This window comes from Castanea sativa, chromosome 5 (genome assembly GCF_040712315.1).
Source record: "Castanea sativa cultivar Marrone di Chiusa Pesio chromosome 5, ASM4071231v1".
Classification (NCBI taxonomy): Eukaryota; Viridiplantae; Streptophyta; class Magnoliopsida; order Fagales; family Fagaceae; genus Castanea; species Castanea sativa.
The window spans coordinates 38,897,900-38,916,406 of NC_134017.1; the positions used below are offsets into that span (position 1 = coordinate 38,897,900).

An 18,507-nucleotide genomic window follows, 5' to 3' on the forward strand; every position below is an offset into this window, starting at 1 on the left:
GTCTTTGATTCTACACTACCCACCCTAACCGTTGCACACTTCCCATTATTAAAGGTTAGGGCTCAAAGCCAGGCACTGAATTGCCTATCCATCTCAGTCAGAGAACCCTGACTCTGTATCCAAAGTTCACAATCCTTATCGCTATGGGAAAGTCTGCCACACCAATAGCAAATATTCGGCAAACGTTTGTATTTGAACCTGATCCAACCAACCTCCCTGTCCTCATGACGAATTTTATGCCTTCGACACAATGGTTTCGTCGTATCAACCCTTACTCTGATCCTCATGAAGGAGCTACCTTCTTGATTGCCCCACTCTCGGATTCCCTGATGAACCTCTCCACAGACCCTTCCAATCTCTGCCGCCGCTTTTGGATTCATATCCCCAACAGGTAAATCATGGATTTGGACCCAAAAGGGTATTCTGTCAAAAACAAGGTCCTTTACTGCGACGCTTTTTTCCATTCTGCACAAAGAAACTAAGTGTTTTTCATAGCTCCATGGCTCACCCATATGGACTCGGTCTACATCCATTCTATTAGAGAACATAAAGAGGACCACGTGATTTCCCACATCTTTGACTTCGAAGCCACCCTGCGTTTGTCATAATTGTTTAAAGGTCCAGGCTATGGCCTTCATATTCAGAACACGTCTAGTGAAAAAATTGGCTGTAAGAACCTTACCCCTTGTAGTCTCAAAAGTCTAACCACTATACTCACTCTCTTCCTCCTCTGTTAACGAAAGTTTTTTCTGTAACACCGATAGATCTTCCATGTTAACACAGCACACGTAAAGGGTAGAACGTAAGGGAAAATAGTAGCAAGAGAGAATTCTAATTCTTTACAGGATCTAAAAACTAGGGAAGCCTAAACCCAAGGGTTAAGCACGACCTTCTACTGAGCAGCTAGGGTTTGGTGGGAGCCTCGCCCTAGTCTTCAGAGAAACTTTTGTTTAGTAACATTGTTAGGATGTTTTAAAATAAAGGAATGTAAATGAATGTAATATAAGTAATCTTATTTGGGAGTAACATAGAGGGGAAGATATTGAATCTGATTTCAGAGTTTTATAGGGCTATTTTCAGAGTTTTAGTAAGAAATGCATTAAATCTAATTTCATTCCCTCAAATTTCTCCCAATTTTGGACGGAATGAAAATTTGAGGTTTTAAAGGAATAGAGAGGAATCAGTGTTCCTTCCTACCCATTCCATTCCCTCCTACTTAAACTTCCAAACAAGGGAATGGACTTTCCATTTCCTCCATTAAAACTCCAAAATAAAGGAAGGGAAAAATATTCTAAAATTATTCTCTTCAGTCCTTTCAATTCCATTCTATTCCTTCCTCCCAGACTAGGGGCTAGGCATTAACTTTTACAAACTCACTTTTTCCTTCATTTCTCACTTTTTCAAAAAATTTCAAAGATACTTTAGCACATTTTCAGCAAAAAACTAGATAAATTGTTCCCAAACGGACACTATGGTATCAAGTATGTACATCTTTGTTATCAAAAAAAAAAAAAAAAATATGTGCATGTTTAGGTAAGAAAAGAGAAAAATATTCCTCTGTTTCAGTGATGGAACTAGCTTAGGGCTGAGAGGGGCCATGAAAAAAAACAGCTAATATATATATTAACACACAAAAAAAAAAAAAAACTTTTGGCTCTAAAATGTATAACTTGGCCCCCTTCTCCCAAAGAATTTACAAGCTGATCCATGAAATTTCAAAAATGGATAACCAGAAAAATCTTTTTAAAAAAAAGCACATATCCTGATAATAAGAAAAAAATTTAGACAAATCATAAATCTGGTTTAAAAAAAAAAGACAACAAATCAATTGCAAATCCTAGCAAAACAAATCACAAAAACCCAATAACATTTATCCGATTTCTCATTCTCATTTGAGAGCTTTATACCCTCTCAAATGACTCCACCCTCATAGTCATATAGACAACTCTTATGCCACTAATCGCTCAATCCACGCACCAGCCAAAAGGCTTATATAATGCTTAGAACAACCGTCTAAGTATGGGAAATTGAAAATAACAATTAAAACATTAAATTTGCTAGACCAAAATCAGACTTGACTCTTTGGAACTAGAAACACAATAAAAGACTAGTCTGCCTAGGAGAATTAAAATATAAAGTTTGATAATTCCTTAAGACTTGCTAATTAAAGACTATTTGACTTCTTTTTGGAAACTATAACTAATTAATGATATTATTGGAGGGAAAAGCATTCAAAATAATGGGCTGCACTTTTGAACTTCAGGAACTTCAAGAAAAACATATGGGCTAAACTTAGTATCAAATTAGGCTTGCTGGAATTTGGGACACTCTTGTGTCAGAACGACAATCAATTTTAGTTCTATCAAGTTGCCCAAAAAGGTAAAACTAAACCACTATTGGAGATTGGATACATGTTACTCATTTTTTTCACAGGTCTCAAACCAATACCCCGTTTTATCATGAAGGTTCAGCCAGAATAGTCACTTCATTAATCATTCCAAAAGGAAAAGAATGTATAGGCAATGAGAGCGCTCAAAGTTGGACAACAATTAGAGCCTGGATTGGCGGTTCACAATGAGATTATGTAATTTTGTTTTATGTTGCTTAATGGAATTCATGACTTTTTTCTTTTCTTTTTTTTTTTATAAAAAAAACTCGTACTATGTTACATCGTTATTTCTAGCTAAGGTTATCCAGAATTTTTTATTTTATTTTTGGAAAAAGGGGAAAAAAAAACTACCATGTTCTACATTATTGCATATCACATTATAAACTCCATATAAATTTATTTTATCTTTAGTGAAAGCAACCTCGGCTTGAGCCTGTCACTAACAACATCAAGAATGGGTCAGTTGCCCTCTTAATTCCAAATTGCCATTCAAGTAGTGGGTTGGAATTTTTAGGTAGGATAAAAAATAAATTAAAAATTAAAAACAAAAATCACCACTAGTATACAATAAGATAAAGTCAAGTTAGCCGACTAATAGCATGCTAAATGTGGCCCTCCCACCGAGGCTTGCTATGCTAAGCGATAAAAAAAATCCCTCCCTCTTTCACATTCTCATTCTGAATTGCAAAGGCTTATGATTCTTATGATCTCATACATCCATATCCATGTACAAGTCCCATAAAGGGGCCCTATTCTAGATCCTTAGTAATAGGAGGTTTTATTGAATGTGGAGAAAACTATTTAGTTTTATAAATGAGTCATAAGGTCACGAGGCTCATATTGGAATTAGACTTCGAAGGAAACTTTGGCATTTATTACTAGGAAACATATTCACAATTTATTGATATATTCACCGCTGCACATCCTTGGTGCAATGGTCACTCTACAAATATAAATATTTGCAAGGTGCGGGGACAAAGGCCAAAGTTCAAGCCTTTAGAAGGGAGCCTCACACCCTTATACACTTAAATTAGACTAGAGTAAAATTTTTATCTTGTAAAAAAAAAATTTGACATATTCGAACAACTAAAAGTTCAATGGAGTGGAGCACTTGTAAGTTGTATAAAAAATTGGCATATTCTACAAGTATAAATGTTTGCAAGGTGCGGAGACAAAGGCCAAAGTTCAAGCCTTTAGAAGGAAGCCTCACACCCTTATACACTTAAATTATACTAGAGTAAATTTTTTATCTTATAAAAAAAAATTTGACATATTCGAACAACTAAAAGTTCAATGGAGTGGAGCACTTGTAAGTTGTATAAAAATTTGACATATTTTACAAGTATAAATGTTTGTAAGGTGCGGGAACAAAAGCCAAAGTTCAAGCTTTTAGAAAGGAGCCTCACACTCTTATACACTTAAATTAGACTAGAGTATAAATTTTTATCTTATAAAAAAAAATTTGACATATTCAAACAACTAAAAGTGTTTCTTGATCATGACCAACCGAGTTGGTTTAGGATCCAATGCAATATCTAAGGTATTGCACCAAATACAATTCACCTACTTTCTCTCACAAAAGTTTATCACTTTCACTTTTTTTACCTTTACTTTTACTTTTACTTTTTACTTTAATTAACTTTTTTAATTAATGGTTGAGATTGAAAGTTGTTTTTTGCAACTATCAATCTCAACCATTCATAGTAATTACATCAGGTGCAATGATCTCAATCCAGCCGAGCTAGAGTTCCATTAAGGAGCAGTTTCACAGGGCAGAAACTCCGGAAAATCTAGAACACAAGAATCATTTTTGTTGAGGATGGTAGGGAATAGTAGACTGGGTCAGTTCCCAAAACTCCAAGGCCGGTTACTGGTGACACTTTTTCTGCTAAGCAGCCTAAGAAAATGAGTTCAAGTCCAGCAACAGAACAAAGATGATGGCATGGATAAGTAAGCCACAACTTTGCACCACTCAATTATATGCTATTACAAAGGTTAAATATTTAAACATGTATAGCACAGCCGCACAGGGAATCCAGTAGCTGCTACAATAGTTTCACGAATAAATACTTTTTGATACAATATCCTCTCTCTCTCTCTCTCTCTCTCACAATGGAGAAGGCAAAAACCAATTAGTTACCATATCACATTAAAAAAGCCTCTCTCCTAGAGTGGAAGGCAAAGAGGGAAAAGTAAAAAAATAATGCAGCTGATCCCAACAAACACCAGACATTGATGCATACGCAACAATGTTCTTACAACGAGGATATGGAGGATCCAAGATGAAAGCAGCAGAGAGGAAAAGCAGTTCTCCCAGATGGCAGATTTGTTCACTTAAGGGCTCAATTCCTCTTTGCTTCTTCCAGCTGCATGGTAACTGGCTACTTGATAGTCCATGTCAGGATGTGTTGTAAATTATAATGATTTGAAATGTAACAAGGCAGCAGCATCTCTTCTGTGTAGAGGCTCTCACTAACTGAGAACGAAGAAATGATTTGCTGCACCTTTGGTCCCAAAACATCAACTTCTCTATACCAACAAATATTTCACAAATTACCTGCAAAACTGCAAAAGAAAAATAAATCCAATAAACTTTTGTTTGACTTGGTATATCAGGCTCCTTTTTTCTTATGGTCTTTGGATGGTTTGACTTCCTTTGTGAGCATTCTTGGTGCTATAGCCATGGCCATAAGCTCTTGGAAGAGCAGCTTACAAGCGTAAGGAATGTGAACCTGCATATACAAGGAAAAACATTATCTTTTGAACACAATGAGATCAGTGTGTTTCATGTACTTGTGTATGTGATAGCAAGAATTTTAACTAACCCCCCCCCCTCTTGGTTGATGAAAACATTCACCTGAACAATGTCAGTTTTGTTCTTGCAACCTCTGCACTCAAAAGAATTCTTCTTCAAATTTGCAATAGCTATCAACCCACAACGTTCACAAACGTGGACCCGATATGCATCACTTTGGTCAAACAACCTCTCTTTGAGAAAGTGAGCAGCACCATGGGCAATCATGCAGTCGCGTTCCATCTCTCCGAACCGAAGACCGCCGTCACGGGACCGCCCCTCAGCCGGTTGCCTTGTCAGGATCTGCACAGGCCCACGCCCACGTGAATGGATCTTGTCATCAACCATGTGCTTCAGTCTTTGGTAGTAAGTGGGGCCAAGGAATATCATAGCAGGTAGACGTCGGCCTGTGTGACCATTATACATGGTCTCAAAGCCACGCATTTGATAGCCACATTTGTGAAGAGCTTTGCTGATATTGTCCACCTACAATGGATACAAGAAGAGGAGATGAAAATTTTCAAATTCCAAAAAGCGCTAATCACTGTAATACTAAACAAAGTACTTCATAACCCAATTCCAAAAATTTGAAAAAAGTTACTTTAAAAACTAAAGAGATGACAATTACTTGTAACCAAATTTCCATAACATCATTCAAAGTCTGTAAAAGAAGTAACATCCATTTAGATGACAATATTTAAGAACGTACAGTTCTAAAGAGAAAATAAACTTACAGTCACATCTGTGAAAGGAGTAGCATCTCCTTCCTTTCCCATGTGAGCTGCAACCTTGCCCATGATACACTCAATCAGTTGACCAATTGTCATACGTGAAGGAATAGCATGCGGATTGACAATGATATCAGGGGTGATCCCTTCCATGGTCCATGGCATGTCTTCTTGAGTATATGTCATGCCCACTGTTCCTTTTTGCCCATGCCGACTGCTAAATTTATCCCCTATTTGAGGTATTCGAACAGATCTCACCCTTACTTTTACAAACCTTAGCCCATCTGCATTTGTTGTCAATAGAACCTACCAAGAAATATAAATAAATAAATAAATGGTTGGGAAAACAACAGTCAAATTCCATAAAAGGTTCACATTTAAATTACAAAGGCAACCTGTGTGACACAATTTTAGGTATTTCAAAAAATATCTTGATCAATCAACTAAATGGACAAACACAACAGAAACTCAATTCTAAAGACAGGAGTGATGTTAAAATCCAATAAAGCTTTACTTGATCCACGATTCCAGTTTCACTGTGGCGCAGGCTTATGCTATGATCACGGCGTGAATAACGTGAAGCTTGTCCCTGAGCTTCGTCCTGAGACAGAGGAGTTGTCTTTCCAATGATCACATCCTCACCTGAAACTCTTGTACCCTAATCAACAATAGTAGGTTACTTTCAAAGAACATAATAAAAACTTATGCACTAGCAGGAAACATGGTAACAACACAAGCTGGAATATACTTACAGGAGGGGCAAGACCATCATCATCCAATTTATCATAAGAGCCATGCCGCATGCCCTGTAAAACACAAACTGAGTTAAATGCCAAACATTCAATTGAGCAGCAAAGGACATAAGACTCTCAAACTCAATTTCACCATGGTATTAGATCGGTCTGGGCGCCCAAAATCCTCTTTGACAAGAGTTCCCATCTTCTTCTCCTCATCCCTGTGAAAGGGAAGGGAATTAACAATGCGCTACCCCAAGAAAAATAATAAACAACCACAAAATAGACTATACATTCAAAAAGGTGTCGGCAATATGTGCTTACCGATATGAGCGGAAAAAGAGTGACCGAAAGAATCCACGATCAATAGATGACTGGTTCATAATGACAGAATCTTCCTGGTTATAACCAGAATAGCAGGCAATGGCAACAATGGCATTCTGAAGCAAAATTATACAGAAATTGTCATACAAAACATTACCAAAGTGAGTAAAAAACACATCTAGCTATACAAAGTTAGATATTTACAATGCCAGCAGGAAGCTGCCTGAAGTGAAGATGCTCCATGGCTCGTGTGGTTACAAGTGGCTTTTGAGGATAATATAGAACATAAGCCAATGTATCCTGTGTAAAGAGAATATGAACCCACAGTGATCCAAGGTACACTATAAAAAGTTTGAAAAATCAATAATAGCAAAGATTGAGAAGTGAGAACCAAAGCATACCATTCGAAATTGGTAGTTGGTGACGTAAATACCCATGGCTTGCTTACCCATAGCTGATTGATATGTATTACGTGGGGACTGCACCAGCAACAAATTAGTAAGAAGAAATGGAAAATATATCATGATCAAATAAAGTCTACATACTCCACACCACCATAACAAATGTACCTGATTATGATCTGGAAATGGTATAATTGAAGCACAAACACCCAAAATCAATGAAGGGTGAATTTCACAATGGGTATAAGTACCAGAATAAGCATCCTCAGAGAGTCTCGCTTGTATAAGTTCCTGGTACAAGTTTTTTGCAGTTAAATATTTATGACTTCTTCATGTCTCTTTACAGGATAGTGGCGAATTACATAAAGATTGGTTTCTCCCAAAATTATCTTACAGGTATGGTCATGGAAATCATTGTGGTCTCTTCTTCTTCTGTGTCGATATACTCTATAAATCCCTTTGCAACAAGATCATGCCAACCACCATCCTCAGGATTTTCCTGAAAAATAGAATAATTACATTCATGTTAATGCTAAAAAATACATATAGTTAAAGAAAGGTATATGAAAATTTTAATTGGCTCACCCTCTGCTGCAGTGCATGGATATCCTTCTTCTTTATGAGAAGCCTTTGCTTCTCCACAATGAATAGTGGACGACTGCAACGGCCATAATCAGTATATATCCGCAGTTCTTTCAAGCGGATATCTCTAACAACCCCAACTTCAGTATTAACATCAACCTGCATATGTAAGGACTTGTCAGCATTCCAGGCCATAACATCCATATACATAACCTTCTTCTCAGCATACATATTCATAGCTGATTAAGAATTATGGGTGTATTAATCAAGCAGATGTTATATGAATCAAATAAAAATTATACTATGACATCTTTAAGCAGCATAAATCTGCAAAAATGACCTAATGGTATAAAGCAATGTGGTCATGCTCTTCCGTGGGCAGCCAATCTCATGAGTTCCCCTAGTTTCCCTGTTTAAGCTTCTTTGTTTAGAAGTTAAATTTTGTCAACGAAGAAGGGTTGTATGCAATTTTTTTTTTTTTTTTTGGATAATTAATGAAAATATTATTAATATAAAATAGCCAACCCGAGTATGTTGGGATGTACTGTGAGGGCAGAAATCAAGAACCAAAATTACAATGATCAAGAAAAACAGGAAGGGAAGAACAAGGAAAAAAAAGAACACATTTAGCAAAAACCAAAGGTATAAAGAAAGTGGTTATAACTACTGACAAAGGTATTGATATAACTTCAGTAAAAATCATTCACAAGTCTACAATTGGATTTTAAGTGCTGAATTTTGATTTTATTGTTGAAAACTGCTCATGAGATCAGGTCTACTCGTGTTTGCATATTGTTTTGCATCAATACTAGAATGCTTTAGTATGACATGAACACAAATATCACTGCACAATATTGGGGAGGAAAAGGCACCAGTGCACACAAGTCAAACTGAAGAGACAAGTCCTAAGAAAGGGAGCTTATCTATAGGTGAAGAAAGAAAGGACAAGGAAAATGTGCAGTGCAGTGCATCAAAAGCACCGAGCAGTTTTCACTCAAGCAGGAATGATTTAATGACACAGAACATTATTTAAGGATATACTGACCCTTCGCCTCAGCCGTCTTAATGTTTTCACCAACATATCAGGATCCCGATGAATACCAACCCAGCAACCATTGACAAAGATTTTGGTAGCTTGTGGAATAACCGCAGGAGAAATTTCCTGCAATGAACTTAAAATGTCAACTAAAGTAAATAGAAAATCATCACCCACTCGCACAGAACCAAAAGTACACACCTCAAAATTTTCTGTACCCCATTCTTCCAAAAATTCCAAAATAGGATATGCTGCTGATCCAACGGTTATATACACCATCAGTGCAAGATTCTTTACCAGTCCACATGCCTTGTGTAACAGAGAAATAACAGCCATAGGTACCACAGGGAGAAAATTAGACAAGTTTCCATAGTAAAGTACACATAGAAATCTAAAAAAAGATACTCACTTGTCCTTCAGGTGTTTCAGCTGGACACATCATTCCCCATTGTGAATTATGCAACTGCCGGGGTTTGGCCAATTTCCCTGGTAAATTATACATCGATTAAAGGAAAATAAAGAAGAAAATAGCAAACAGGAAAAATAGTAGCACAGTGGTTCTAGGAATAATATATATGGCAGATGACATTATTGCCATACTGCATCAATGACCAATCTCTGCAAGGTCAAGAATTCAAAAGACAGAATCAGCTAAATCATGCAAACTTAGGTTTACCTTCACGTCCTATGGGAGAATTTAGTCTTCTCAGATGTGATAAGGTGGAGGCATATGTCAAGCGATTCAACACCTGTAAATACAAAGAACAAATGAAAGCCAAATAGTCATTTACAATAGAAAACATGCATTTTTAAGCTGCAAATTAGCAGAAAGTGAGAGAGCAAAGCATATAAACACAAGTATAAAAATAATTAGACTTAAACCTGTGAAACTCCAGCTCTTGTACCAGCAGCATTTGCTTGACCCCAGTTTCCAGTGGCAAGTGAGTATTTGAGACCACTGGTGATGGTCTTTGCTTTGATGGCGAATTGGAGGTTAACATCTTTCCCATTATCTACACACTGTGCCATGCATTTGAAACACATAGGTACAAGCCCCACAAAGAGTATAGTAACTTAATTAAATAATATCAGGGTTTATGTAAGGAACCTTCTGCACATAACCTCTCACATCCCTAGTTAATTTTCTGAATAGCTGCATTCATGAAAAAAATAATAAATAAAAAACAATAAAATAGATATAAATTCAATAACGTGTATCGCTCAAATTCCGATAACCTCCAAATTTTCCACACAAAACTAACCATTCTGAATAAGCCTCCAAGTAAGGGACCAGCAAGGTCCAGCCTCTTGTTGCCATAGTGATCCCTGTCATCTTCTGCCCTCCGACCAAGTGCACACAGAAGAAGCCGGTGAATAATATATCTGGTAGAAGCAGCAATATGTTAGGCACACATATCACCACCATGATTCAAATGCACATCTAAGAGAGACCAAAGTTTACCCAAAATAGTAAGCTTTCTTCGTCTCACAAAACTCTCCAACACCAACATGAGGAAGCATTTCCTTTTGAAGAATTTCTTTAGCATACCTGTGAGGAGGATGAACAGAATATGATGCTAAAACTTTACTCAAAGCATCCCAATGGCCAAGTAAATTTATCTAGATAATACATACTTGATCCTCTTTTCCCTAGTTACACCAACAGTTGCTCCTCGTTTTCCAATATAATCTAGTGCAACCTGCAGCAAATGAGAGAACATGACCATTTAACTAAAGCTCAACAGCAAACTTCAGAACTAAAAAAAAGCTGAGCATCATGTCCATTGGTAGAAACTAAGTAACATGCATGCAGCCATTAACAAACTCTGAAAAGTTCTCCCCCGCTCCCCAAACAAAAAATCCAATCAGATAAACCATTCTAAAAATTATTGTTTTTCTTGGGACACATTGTAAGTGGAGGAGGAGGATTTGAACCCTAGACGTCTCCGTTGGAAACTCCAGAAATTCCATTTGAACCAAAGGGCATTGGCAAATTGTTGGAAAAAATCACTTTTGTAGAATGTTAAAAATATAAGTTGCTCACATTGGAAAAGCTGAATTGTTTGTTTATTGCACAACTACCAAAAACTGAAGAGGGACCTATACTACCACAAAGTAAGGACCTATGCTCTCCCTCACAAAAATTACGTAAAAACCACACGAAACAATGTCTCACTCCAATTAACAGTCAATCATATGTAACAAAAAAAAAAAATTTCAAAATTCTGTGTGTGTGTGTGTGTTGGGGGGAGGATAAGGAAGGAACTTATAGCAATAAAGTACCTGTTGGTTTTGAATCACAAATGCTTCTTCCAGGGAGGGACGAAGCAACTCCATCATTTGAGTATCAGAGAAGTCATAACATATATGCTCTAGTATATCTTTGTCAGCAACAAAACCCAAAGCCCGAAATACAATAATAATGGGAATCTCAGTTCGAATATATGGAAGTGTGGCACGAATGTACTGCCCTGAAGATCCCTGTATCAGTAGACATGGATACACATGAAAGAACACAAATCAATACTATAAACAAACTCAATAGAGGTAAAAGATAAACTGAATAGTCCAACTTTCCAGGAAGAAGCAATCCCAAATGCCATAGATAATCGCATTACCCCTTTGGCACTAGTTCGAGAGAGCATCCGCACAAACATGGTACTAGGTGGTCTGTTTTGAGATTCTGCCATAGACCGAACTTCTGCCACAAAGGCATACTTGTTGGGCTGTCTCTTCTTGAACACATAGACATGGTTGGTGCTCATCTTCTCCTGAGCGATTAAAACCTTTTCACTCCCGTTTATAATAAAATACCCACCTTGATCATATGGACACTCCCCAAGCTCAGTTAAATCTTTTTCTGAATTCTGGAACAATGTGCAATAACTTGACCGGAGCATTATTGGAACCTATTGACACATTAAATTACACAACAACACAGGGTGGTCAATTTGCAGAGTTGATTCAACTATTCACCCAATAAAGAGTTCAAATAACATACCTTCCCAATAAAAACTTTGGTGAAATCCTGAGTCTCAGTTACTTCTTCACCATCATGCCCTTTCTTTATAACTCTTTTTGAGACATCCACGTACAATGGGGCTGAATATGTTAGATTTCTCAACCTTGCAGCCTTCGGAAACAAGGTCGCAGTTTCCCCATCAGACTCAGTCATCATAGGCTTACTCAAGTATATCTGACCAAAGCTAATCTTGTAGATAGTCTGCACAGGAAAAATGAACAAAAGCAGCATAAAAACCAGGAATAAAGCCACAAATAATTCTTTGATTTCTACTCAAAATTCATTTCATTGGTTGAAGATGAGGGGAATGAGAAGTAATTAAATTGACTCTTAAGTATCTCATCATTCAAGCCCAACAGAACAAAAACCCTCCACTGAACCATATTTAATACTATTGTAACAATTCATCGATTCTTTGAAGTCCAAAACAACATAAAACATAAAATCAACATAACTGCACCAAAAATAACCATATTAAGATTTAAAATTTAAACTGTTGTTCCAATTCCCATATTTTTTCACCAGCCAAACATAATGTTTTTTTTTTATATACATATTAGATAAATTGTTGCTGCCCAGGATCGAACTGGGAACCTTTAGTGTGTAAGACTAACGTTATAACCACTACACCACAGCAACGGCATTACCAAACATAGTGTTACAAAATTTAAAATTTCCTCAACTATCACTCAGTCAGGATAACATTACGCAAACCCTAGAAACAAACTATCTAAAGAAACTATGCAATTTTAAGCACCTAGGCCCCATTTGTTCCAACAAGAAATTTCCATTCAAGGTTATATAACGGAAAATATAGGTTTAGCACAAGGACACAATCCCCTAAGGCCAATAAAACAGGCTTCGAAATTCTCCCAAACTTCACAAACTAACCTCCACAGACGTAAGCAGATAAAATATATGCACTCAAGAAAAGTACCTCCCCTTAGATTACTCAAGATATAAATTGTAGTGGTGAAAACCTAAACTAGGAAGCTTGATGATTTAACCCAAGCTTCAATTTAAATACTAAGTAATGTGTAGCCTTACTCCATAAATTTTTTCTAAGTACAATTTTCATTCGTAAAAAACTAGTGGTGAACCAGAAAAGGCATGCTAACAGCCCCATGACCTTGTTGCTGTGTGTGTCAATAGTAAAGCCAACCTCAACGGCTGAAGCATAGGCATGATCCTAAGGCAAAAACCACATTTTCACACAACATAATTATCACAATAGACGATGCTTTCACCAGGACTTTTAAATGCTACATATGATTTTTTGAATGATAAAATATGGTTCATTCATTTCTTAAAATTTTAAAAAAAAAGGTTCATTCATTCCTTCAAAAAAGTTTCTATGAATCTGTATTTTTCCATAAGAGATTCACTCATGACCAATTATTTTGCAATTCAATCTTAAATTCTAATTTAAATTATCATTTTCGCATTTACAAGTTCCAAGGCTATCCCGTATGGAGGCAAAAACCCCTAGTGTGAACGAAACGATGAGGTTAAACTTGAATTGTAACCAAAATTCTAAGCTCTCCGTTGTCTAACAACAAACCCTAACCACTCCGGTTCGCTTCCACAGAAAAATTAGTCTCAGGAGAAGATCAAATTTCACTCAGAAACCCTAAAACTCCTTTTTGTTGTTTGTTTGTTTGTTTGTTTCCAGAGAAAAATGGAAAGAAAATTCCGATTAGAAAACAAACGGACGGACCTCAGCAAAGTCCGACTGGTGGCCCGGGTTGTGCTGAGACTCGGGGCGGATCTCGATGTCAGCGGACTCATCGACGATTTCCTGCATGGTGTTCTGGATGAACTCGTCGAAGGAGTCTAGTTGCTGGCGAACCAGACCTTTCTCTTCGAAGTAAGCGGAGATGACAGCCCAGGCATCCTCCTGCCCGATCTCTTCGTCTTCGTCTTCTTCGTAGTTCATCTGCTGGTCGTATTCCTGGCCATCATCCATGGCTCTGCGATTCCAATTCGAAACACTAGCTGTTGAATTTGGGTATGGAAGTGATGAGATAGAGAGTGTGGAAGTGAAACCCTAGCAGAGCGTTTAGAGAGACGAGAGGTTTGAGTTTTGGGGTTCAAAGTGAAGAAAAGTTCGGAGTACGATGTAAATTTGTAGTTTTATAGTCGGGGTCGGGAGGCCGTGTCTCGGGCGGTTGGATTAGACTCTAGAAGCTCGCTTACGTTTATACCCATTTAATCGTTTATCTATAAAATACCTGTTTATCTATTTTATCATTTTACTTTATAAAACACTCCACAATAGTTGTTTTATTTTAGCATTCAATATAATAAAATAATATATTTATTACGGATTATTCTCACTACCCCTCTCTCTTTTTTTGAGAGGTACAGTAACCATCTAAGATTTAGCCAATAAATTTACTTGTTTTAAACTTAGTCTTTTATATAATTTTAATAGGATATCAATTACCGGTTAGTCAGGTTAACATATAAAACCAAAAAAAAAAAAAAAAAACATATGTTTCTTCTTCTTCTTCTTCTTCTCTCACATCTGATATGATCTGAAGCAGGTTCTTATGGGTTCTTCTCTTTCATCTTCTCTTCTCTCCAACCTTCATTGTTAATGTTCTTGGGTAAATCACTAAATCTATTTTTTGGCATCTTTGCCTTTACAACCTAGAGTCTCTAAATTTCTCATAGCATTTGATGATGAACAAAAAAAATCAGTAAATTGAATGCTCCGAGCTTCAATGGGCTAGTGGTTACTTGAAAGACCTGAAAAGAAAGAAACACAAGATCAAAGGTGACTAAGGTGAACTGACCAAGAACCCTCTGATGCTTAAGTTAGTTTTCTCTCTAGAACTCAATAATTCCAACTTTAAGAGTGGTGGAAACTTACCTTCACTTGATATGGATGAGTCGTTTTATAGTGAGTTTTGAAGTGGTTACTTATTTAGTAACTTCCTCAACGTGGATGGTAGTTAGAAGTTTCAGACTTAACTTTCACAACTGCTATAGAAGTTGGAAGGTTCAAACTTATCTTCTACAACTACTATTAGAAGTTAAGAACTTAGTGGGAAGTTAGAGCGATGAATAAGAATTTTGCTCATACTTCAAAATAATAGAACGTGGTCCGAATTATAAGCTTTTAAATATAAATTTACCCTGAGAATTTCTAAGTGTTGGAAGGTTGTCCAAGTGCTTCCATGTTGGACAGCCTTCTCGGATTGGGACAACCTTTCTAAACTTGGACAGCCCTATAGACGAACAAGAGATATTCCAAATTTTGGTCCACCATCAATTGCCCCCTTCGTCCAAGGGTTGTCTTGGACATTTTAGCAGAACTTTGATTCACTATTTGTTTTTGACACGTGTTGATATTTTAATGGTCAATTGATGTGCCACGTGTCGTCCTTGTTTAGGTAGAATTTTGTCGCTTCAGATTATGCTACGTGTTACAATCTTATTGATTTACTTGTCACGTTGATTTATTTTTACAAGGAATATGCCATGTGTCAACTTCTAGTTGGTCCGCGTAGCTTCATTGACCCACCTCTAGGGCCTATAAATATGTACATTCTCTCTCTTACCCTTTCACTTTTCTGATATTTTTCTTATTGCCATCTCGTCCAAGAGCTCCATCTAGTCATCCTCATTTCTAGTCTCTCGTCAGGTACTTCCTTCCCTTCCTTCTTAGGTTTTTGTCTTTAGGAAATTCTATACATTTTTATAAATATGTATGCGTCTAGTGATAGTATAGAGAGAGCAATAGATGAGTATCAAGATGAGTCTTCTGGTAGTAGTGGCTGCTACGAGAGTAGTAGTGATAGTAGTTCCCAAGACGAGTATTATTTGTTTGGGGTCCCTAGAATTCCTTTAGAGGAATTCTAGGAAATGCAACATAGGACAACTTTTGGGATTAAGGCTAGCTCGTCGAGAAGAAGTAAGTCACCTAGTCATCCTCAAGACGAAGAGGAGGATGAAAATGTCATCTATAGCTGTAAGTTAGCGTCCACCCTAAACACAAATAAGTTAACAACCCTTGTAGGTAGATATCAGATTCCCCATGAGTTTAGACCTCGTCTGCCTAAAAGTGGAGAATGGTGTTGTTCTCCTCTTTCAGGTTTTGGAGTATATGCTTTTTATATGTTAGCAGGTCTTAGGTTTCCTCTTAATTCTTTTTGTAGAGATTTCTTCCATAGGTTGGGTATTGGACTAAACTAGCTCAACCCTAAGGGATGGAGGACGATAGTAGCCATGCAAGTGCTATGGCGTGAGGTGTTTGAGGGGAATCGTCCAATCACAATGGACGAATTCCTCTATTGCTATAAACCCTTAGAAATTAAACAATCCGCTGGTTTCTACCAATTCTCGTCTAGGGGCCCCCCAATTTAGTTTAATTAGGGGTCATAGCTCATCTGTTAAGTTATGGAAAAAATCATTTTTCTTTGTTTATGGAGATTGGACTGGGGAACCAAGTGATGTAAATAATGCCCCCTTTCCTTCTTTTACCAATGCCCTAGGTCGTCTTCGTCTTGAGTGTACATCTTTCACCCTTTACTTGGTCAATTTTTTTTTTTTTTTTTTCCTCGTCTAACCATCTCTTATTTGTGCAACCATTACTCGTCCATGCTGGGACAACTTTTACTTGGAGCGTATTGACAAAGCTCGCGCTCATCCTGAGAGGTCTTTCCATAGCCTGGTGACCCTTCGTTGTCTTGCTGTCTGGGGACTTAGTCCTGAGCTTACTAAGGAAAATCTTGCACGCGAGGAGACCACTCATTGAAGTAGGTGTCGTCTATCGTATTTTTCCATTTTTTTAACCCTATATCTTCTCCACCACAAGGTTAGCCACTATGAAAAAGAACAAAGGGAAGAACGTGGCCAGTGGTACTAAAGGAGAGGAAGACGTCCATGTTCAAGACAAACCAACCCCATTGGCCGTCCAGAAGTCTGTCGTCCAGGCTGGGAAGAGGAAAAGCATTTCAAGCAACATTAACCTTAGTGATCTTCCAAGACGCTGAGGTTTTAAGAAACAAAAGTCTAGCAAGACTCCTCCTTCCAAGGTTCTAAAGCCTCAAAATGTGACAGTAGTCTTGGATGACTCGACAATGAACCTGGTGCCCGCTCAACCTGCTGCTTCAACCGTCCAACCTGAAAACCCCCATGCAGCCAAAACCCCTCATAGAATTCATCCTTCAGTTCTAGGCAAACGTCCTCCCAACTTGGTGCTGGATGAGGATTATGCTTGAAAGACGTTTAATGGAATCATCACTAGCAAAGAAGTGAGTGCATGTTATGACATGTTAGTGAAGGACTTTGAATGTTCTACCATTAATGACCGTTTCAAGGTATGTAGTTTTCTTATTATTCTCATTTTATTTTTTAAGGAAAATTTCTAACTCTCCTTCGTCCATTTGCTTTTCAGGCCATGGCGAAGTTCTATACTGCGTCTAACCAAACCAAAGAGCTTTATGACGAGGTCAAGGCTGCTAAGGCAAAGAGCAAAGAACTGAAGGACGATTTCCTTTTGAAGAAGGGGAAGGTGATCAGGTTTACCAAGGAGCTTACTCATATTCAAGGGATAGAGAAGAAGCTAAGGAACGAGGTGGAAGAGCTTAAGGAAGACTCCATTGAGAAGGAAACTTGTATCAATCACCTCGAGGTGACAGCTCAAGGGTTCGCCTCGTCTTTGGAGAATGCTCAGAAAGAAGCCGTTGCAACTTTTTTGAAGTCAGACGACTTCACTAATCGTCTAGACCGTCATTATGTTGCTATCTATGAAGACTTTCGCTCTAACGCCGAGGAGGCTTATCTTGAGATGGATTTTGATTCCTTCAAAATCCCTACTGCAGCAAAGAGTTCCTTGCTTTAGATGAGCTCTGAGGACGTCAGTGTCGTGGATGATGCTTCAACAGAGCCTGCAAAGGATGCCACCAAGCCAACCAAGGACAACCCAAAGTCTGGGGACAATGTTCCTAGTGGTTTATCCCAGTAATCTTTATTTCTTTTTAGAAAATTTTTATTTATTTTATTTTGTTGGGAATGCCCGTTGTTTTGGGCTTTATTTAAAATCCATTTAAGTACAATTTCTTCGTCCAAGTTTATGGACGTACAATAGATACAATTGCCTTCATTAGCTTAAATAAAATAAGGGTTTTTAGACGATTGTTGTCAACCCTTCTTTAATTTTTTATGAATGAGTGTCTATTTCCATCTTCATTCTCTATTCACTATTGAACATATTGTTTTTTGTGTATGAACAAATTTCCTTTGTTTACATCGCCCATATTATATCCTATGGTTTTAAGTGTGGTCCGTCCACTTATGAAGGCATCTAGCTTGTCCATATTATGATAACTTTCTCATGTTCAACATTCTGCCATTCATTGTATTTTACAAGTGTGACTTGTCTATGAATGAAATTTCCTTTGCCAGCTTTTTGTCCATATATTTGACTTATAGCTTGCATTAATCTTCGTTCATTGGTTGGACGGCCCTTTATTGGTCTTTGGTTAAGA

At 37.5% G+C, this 18,507-nt stretch overlaps 2 protein-coding genes and 1 non-coding gene across 3 annotated transcripts; all 3 read right to left on the reverse strand.

Moving 5' to 3' along the window:
* Positions 1-62: 62 nt before the first annotated feature.
* Positions 63-533, reverse strand: LOC142635150 (uncharacterized). Its single transcript, XM_075809356.1, has one exon. It carries the CDS (start codon positions 531-533, stop codon positions 63-65), a length of 471 nt encoding a protein of 156 aa, XP_075665471.1.
* Positions 534-4,298: 3,765 nt separating this feature from the next.
* LOC142636054 (DNA-directed RNA polymerase II subunit RPB2) lies at positions 4,299-14,118 on the reverse strand. Its single transcript, XM_075810124.1, has 25 exons — positions 13,728-14,118; positions 11,990-12,211; positions 11,607-11,897; positions 11,272-11,469; positions 10,624-10,688; positions 10,451-10,537; positions 10,251-10,371; positions 10,097-10,141; positions 9,871-10,008; positions 9,665-9,737; positions 9,398-9,474; positions 9,190-9,297; positions 8,998-9,114; positions 7,956-8,111; positions 7,765-7,869; positions 7,539-7,661; positions 7,371-7,448; positions 7,174-7,269; positions 6,970-7,085; positions 6,797-6,866; positions 6,664-6,717; positions 6,426-6,569; positions 5,918-6,217; positions 5,247-5,669; positions 4,299-5,121 (listed from the first exon to the last, which is right to left on the reverse strand). Exons 1-25 carry the CDS (start codon positions 13,974-13,976, stop codon positions 5,002-5,004), a joined length of 3,576 nt encoding a protein of 1,191 aa, XP_075666239.1. The 5' UTR covers positions 13,977-14,118; the 3' UTR covers positions 4,299-5,001.
* TRNAV-UAC (transfer RNA valine (anticodon UAC)) lies at positions 12,577-12,649 on the reverse strand. Its single transcript has one exon. It is a non-coding gene; the product is annotated as a tRNA-Val (tRNA).
* Positions 14,119-18,507: the final 4,389 nt, after the last annotated feature.

Coding starts and splice junctions, on each gene's coding strand:
- LOC142635150 (XM_075809356.1), bottom strand. CDS start 533: ATGGATGTAGACCGAGTCCATATGGGTGAGCCATGGAGCTATGAAAAA.
- LOC142636054 (XM_075810124.1), bottom strand. CDS start 13,976: ATGGATGATGGCCAGGAATACGACCAGCAGATGAACTACGAAGAAGAC. Junction 6,718..6,796: donor CAGACCGATCTAATACCATG/GTGAAATTGAGT, acceptor TGTGTTTTACAG/GGCATGCGGCATGGCTCTTA. Junction 5,670..5,917: donor CTCCTTTCACAGATGTGACT/GTAAGTTTATTT, acceptor TATCCATTGTAG/GTGGACAATATCAGCAAAGC.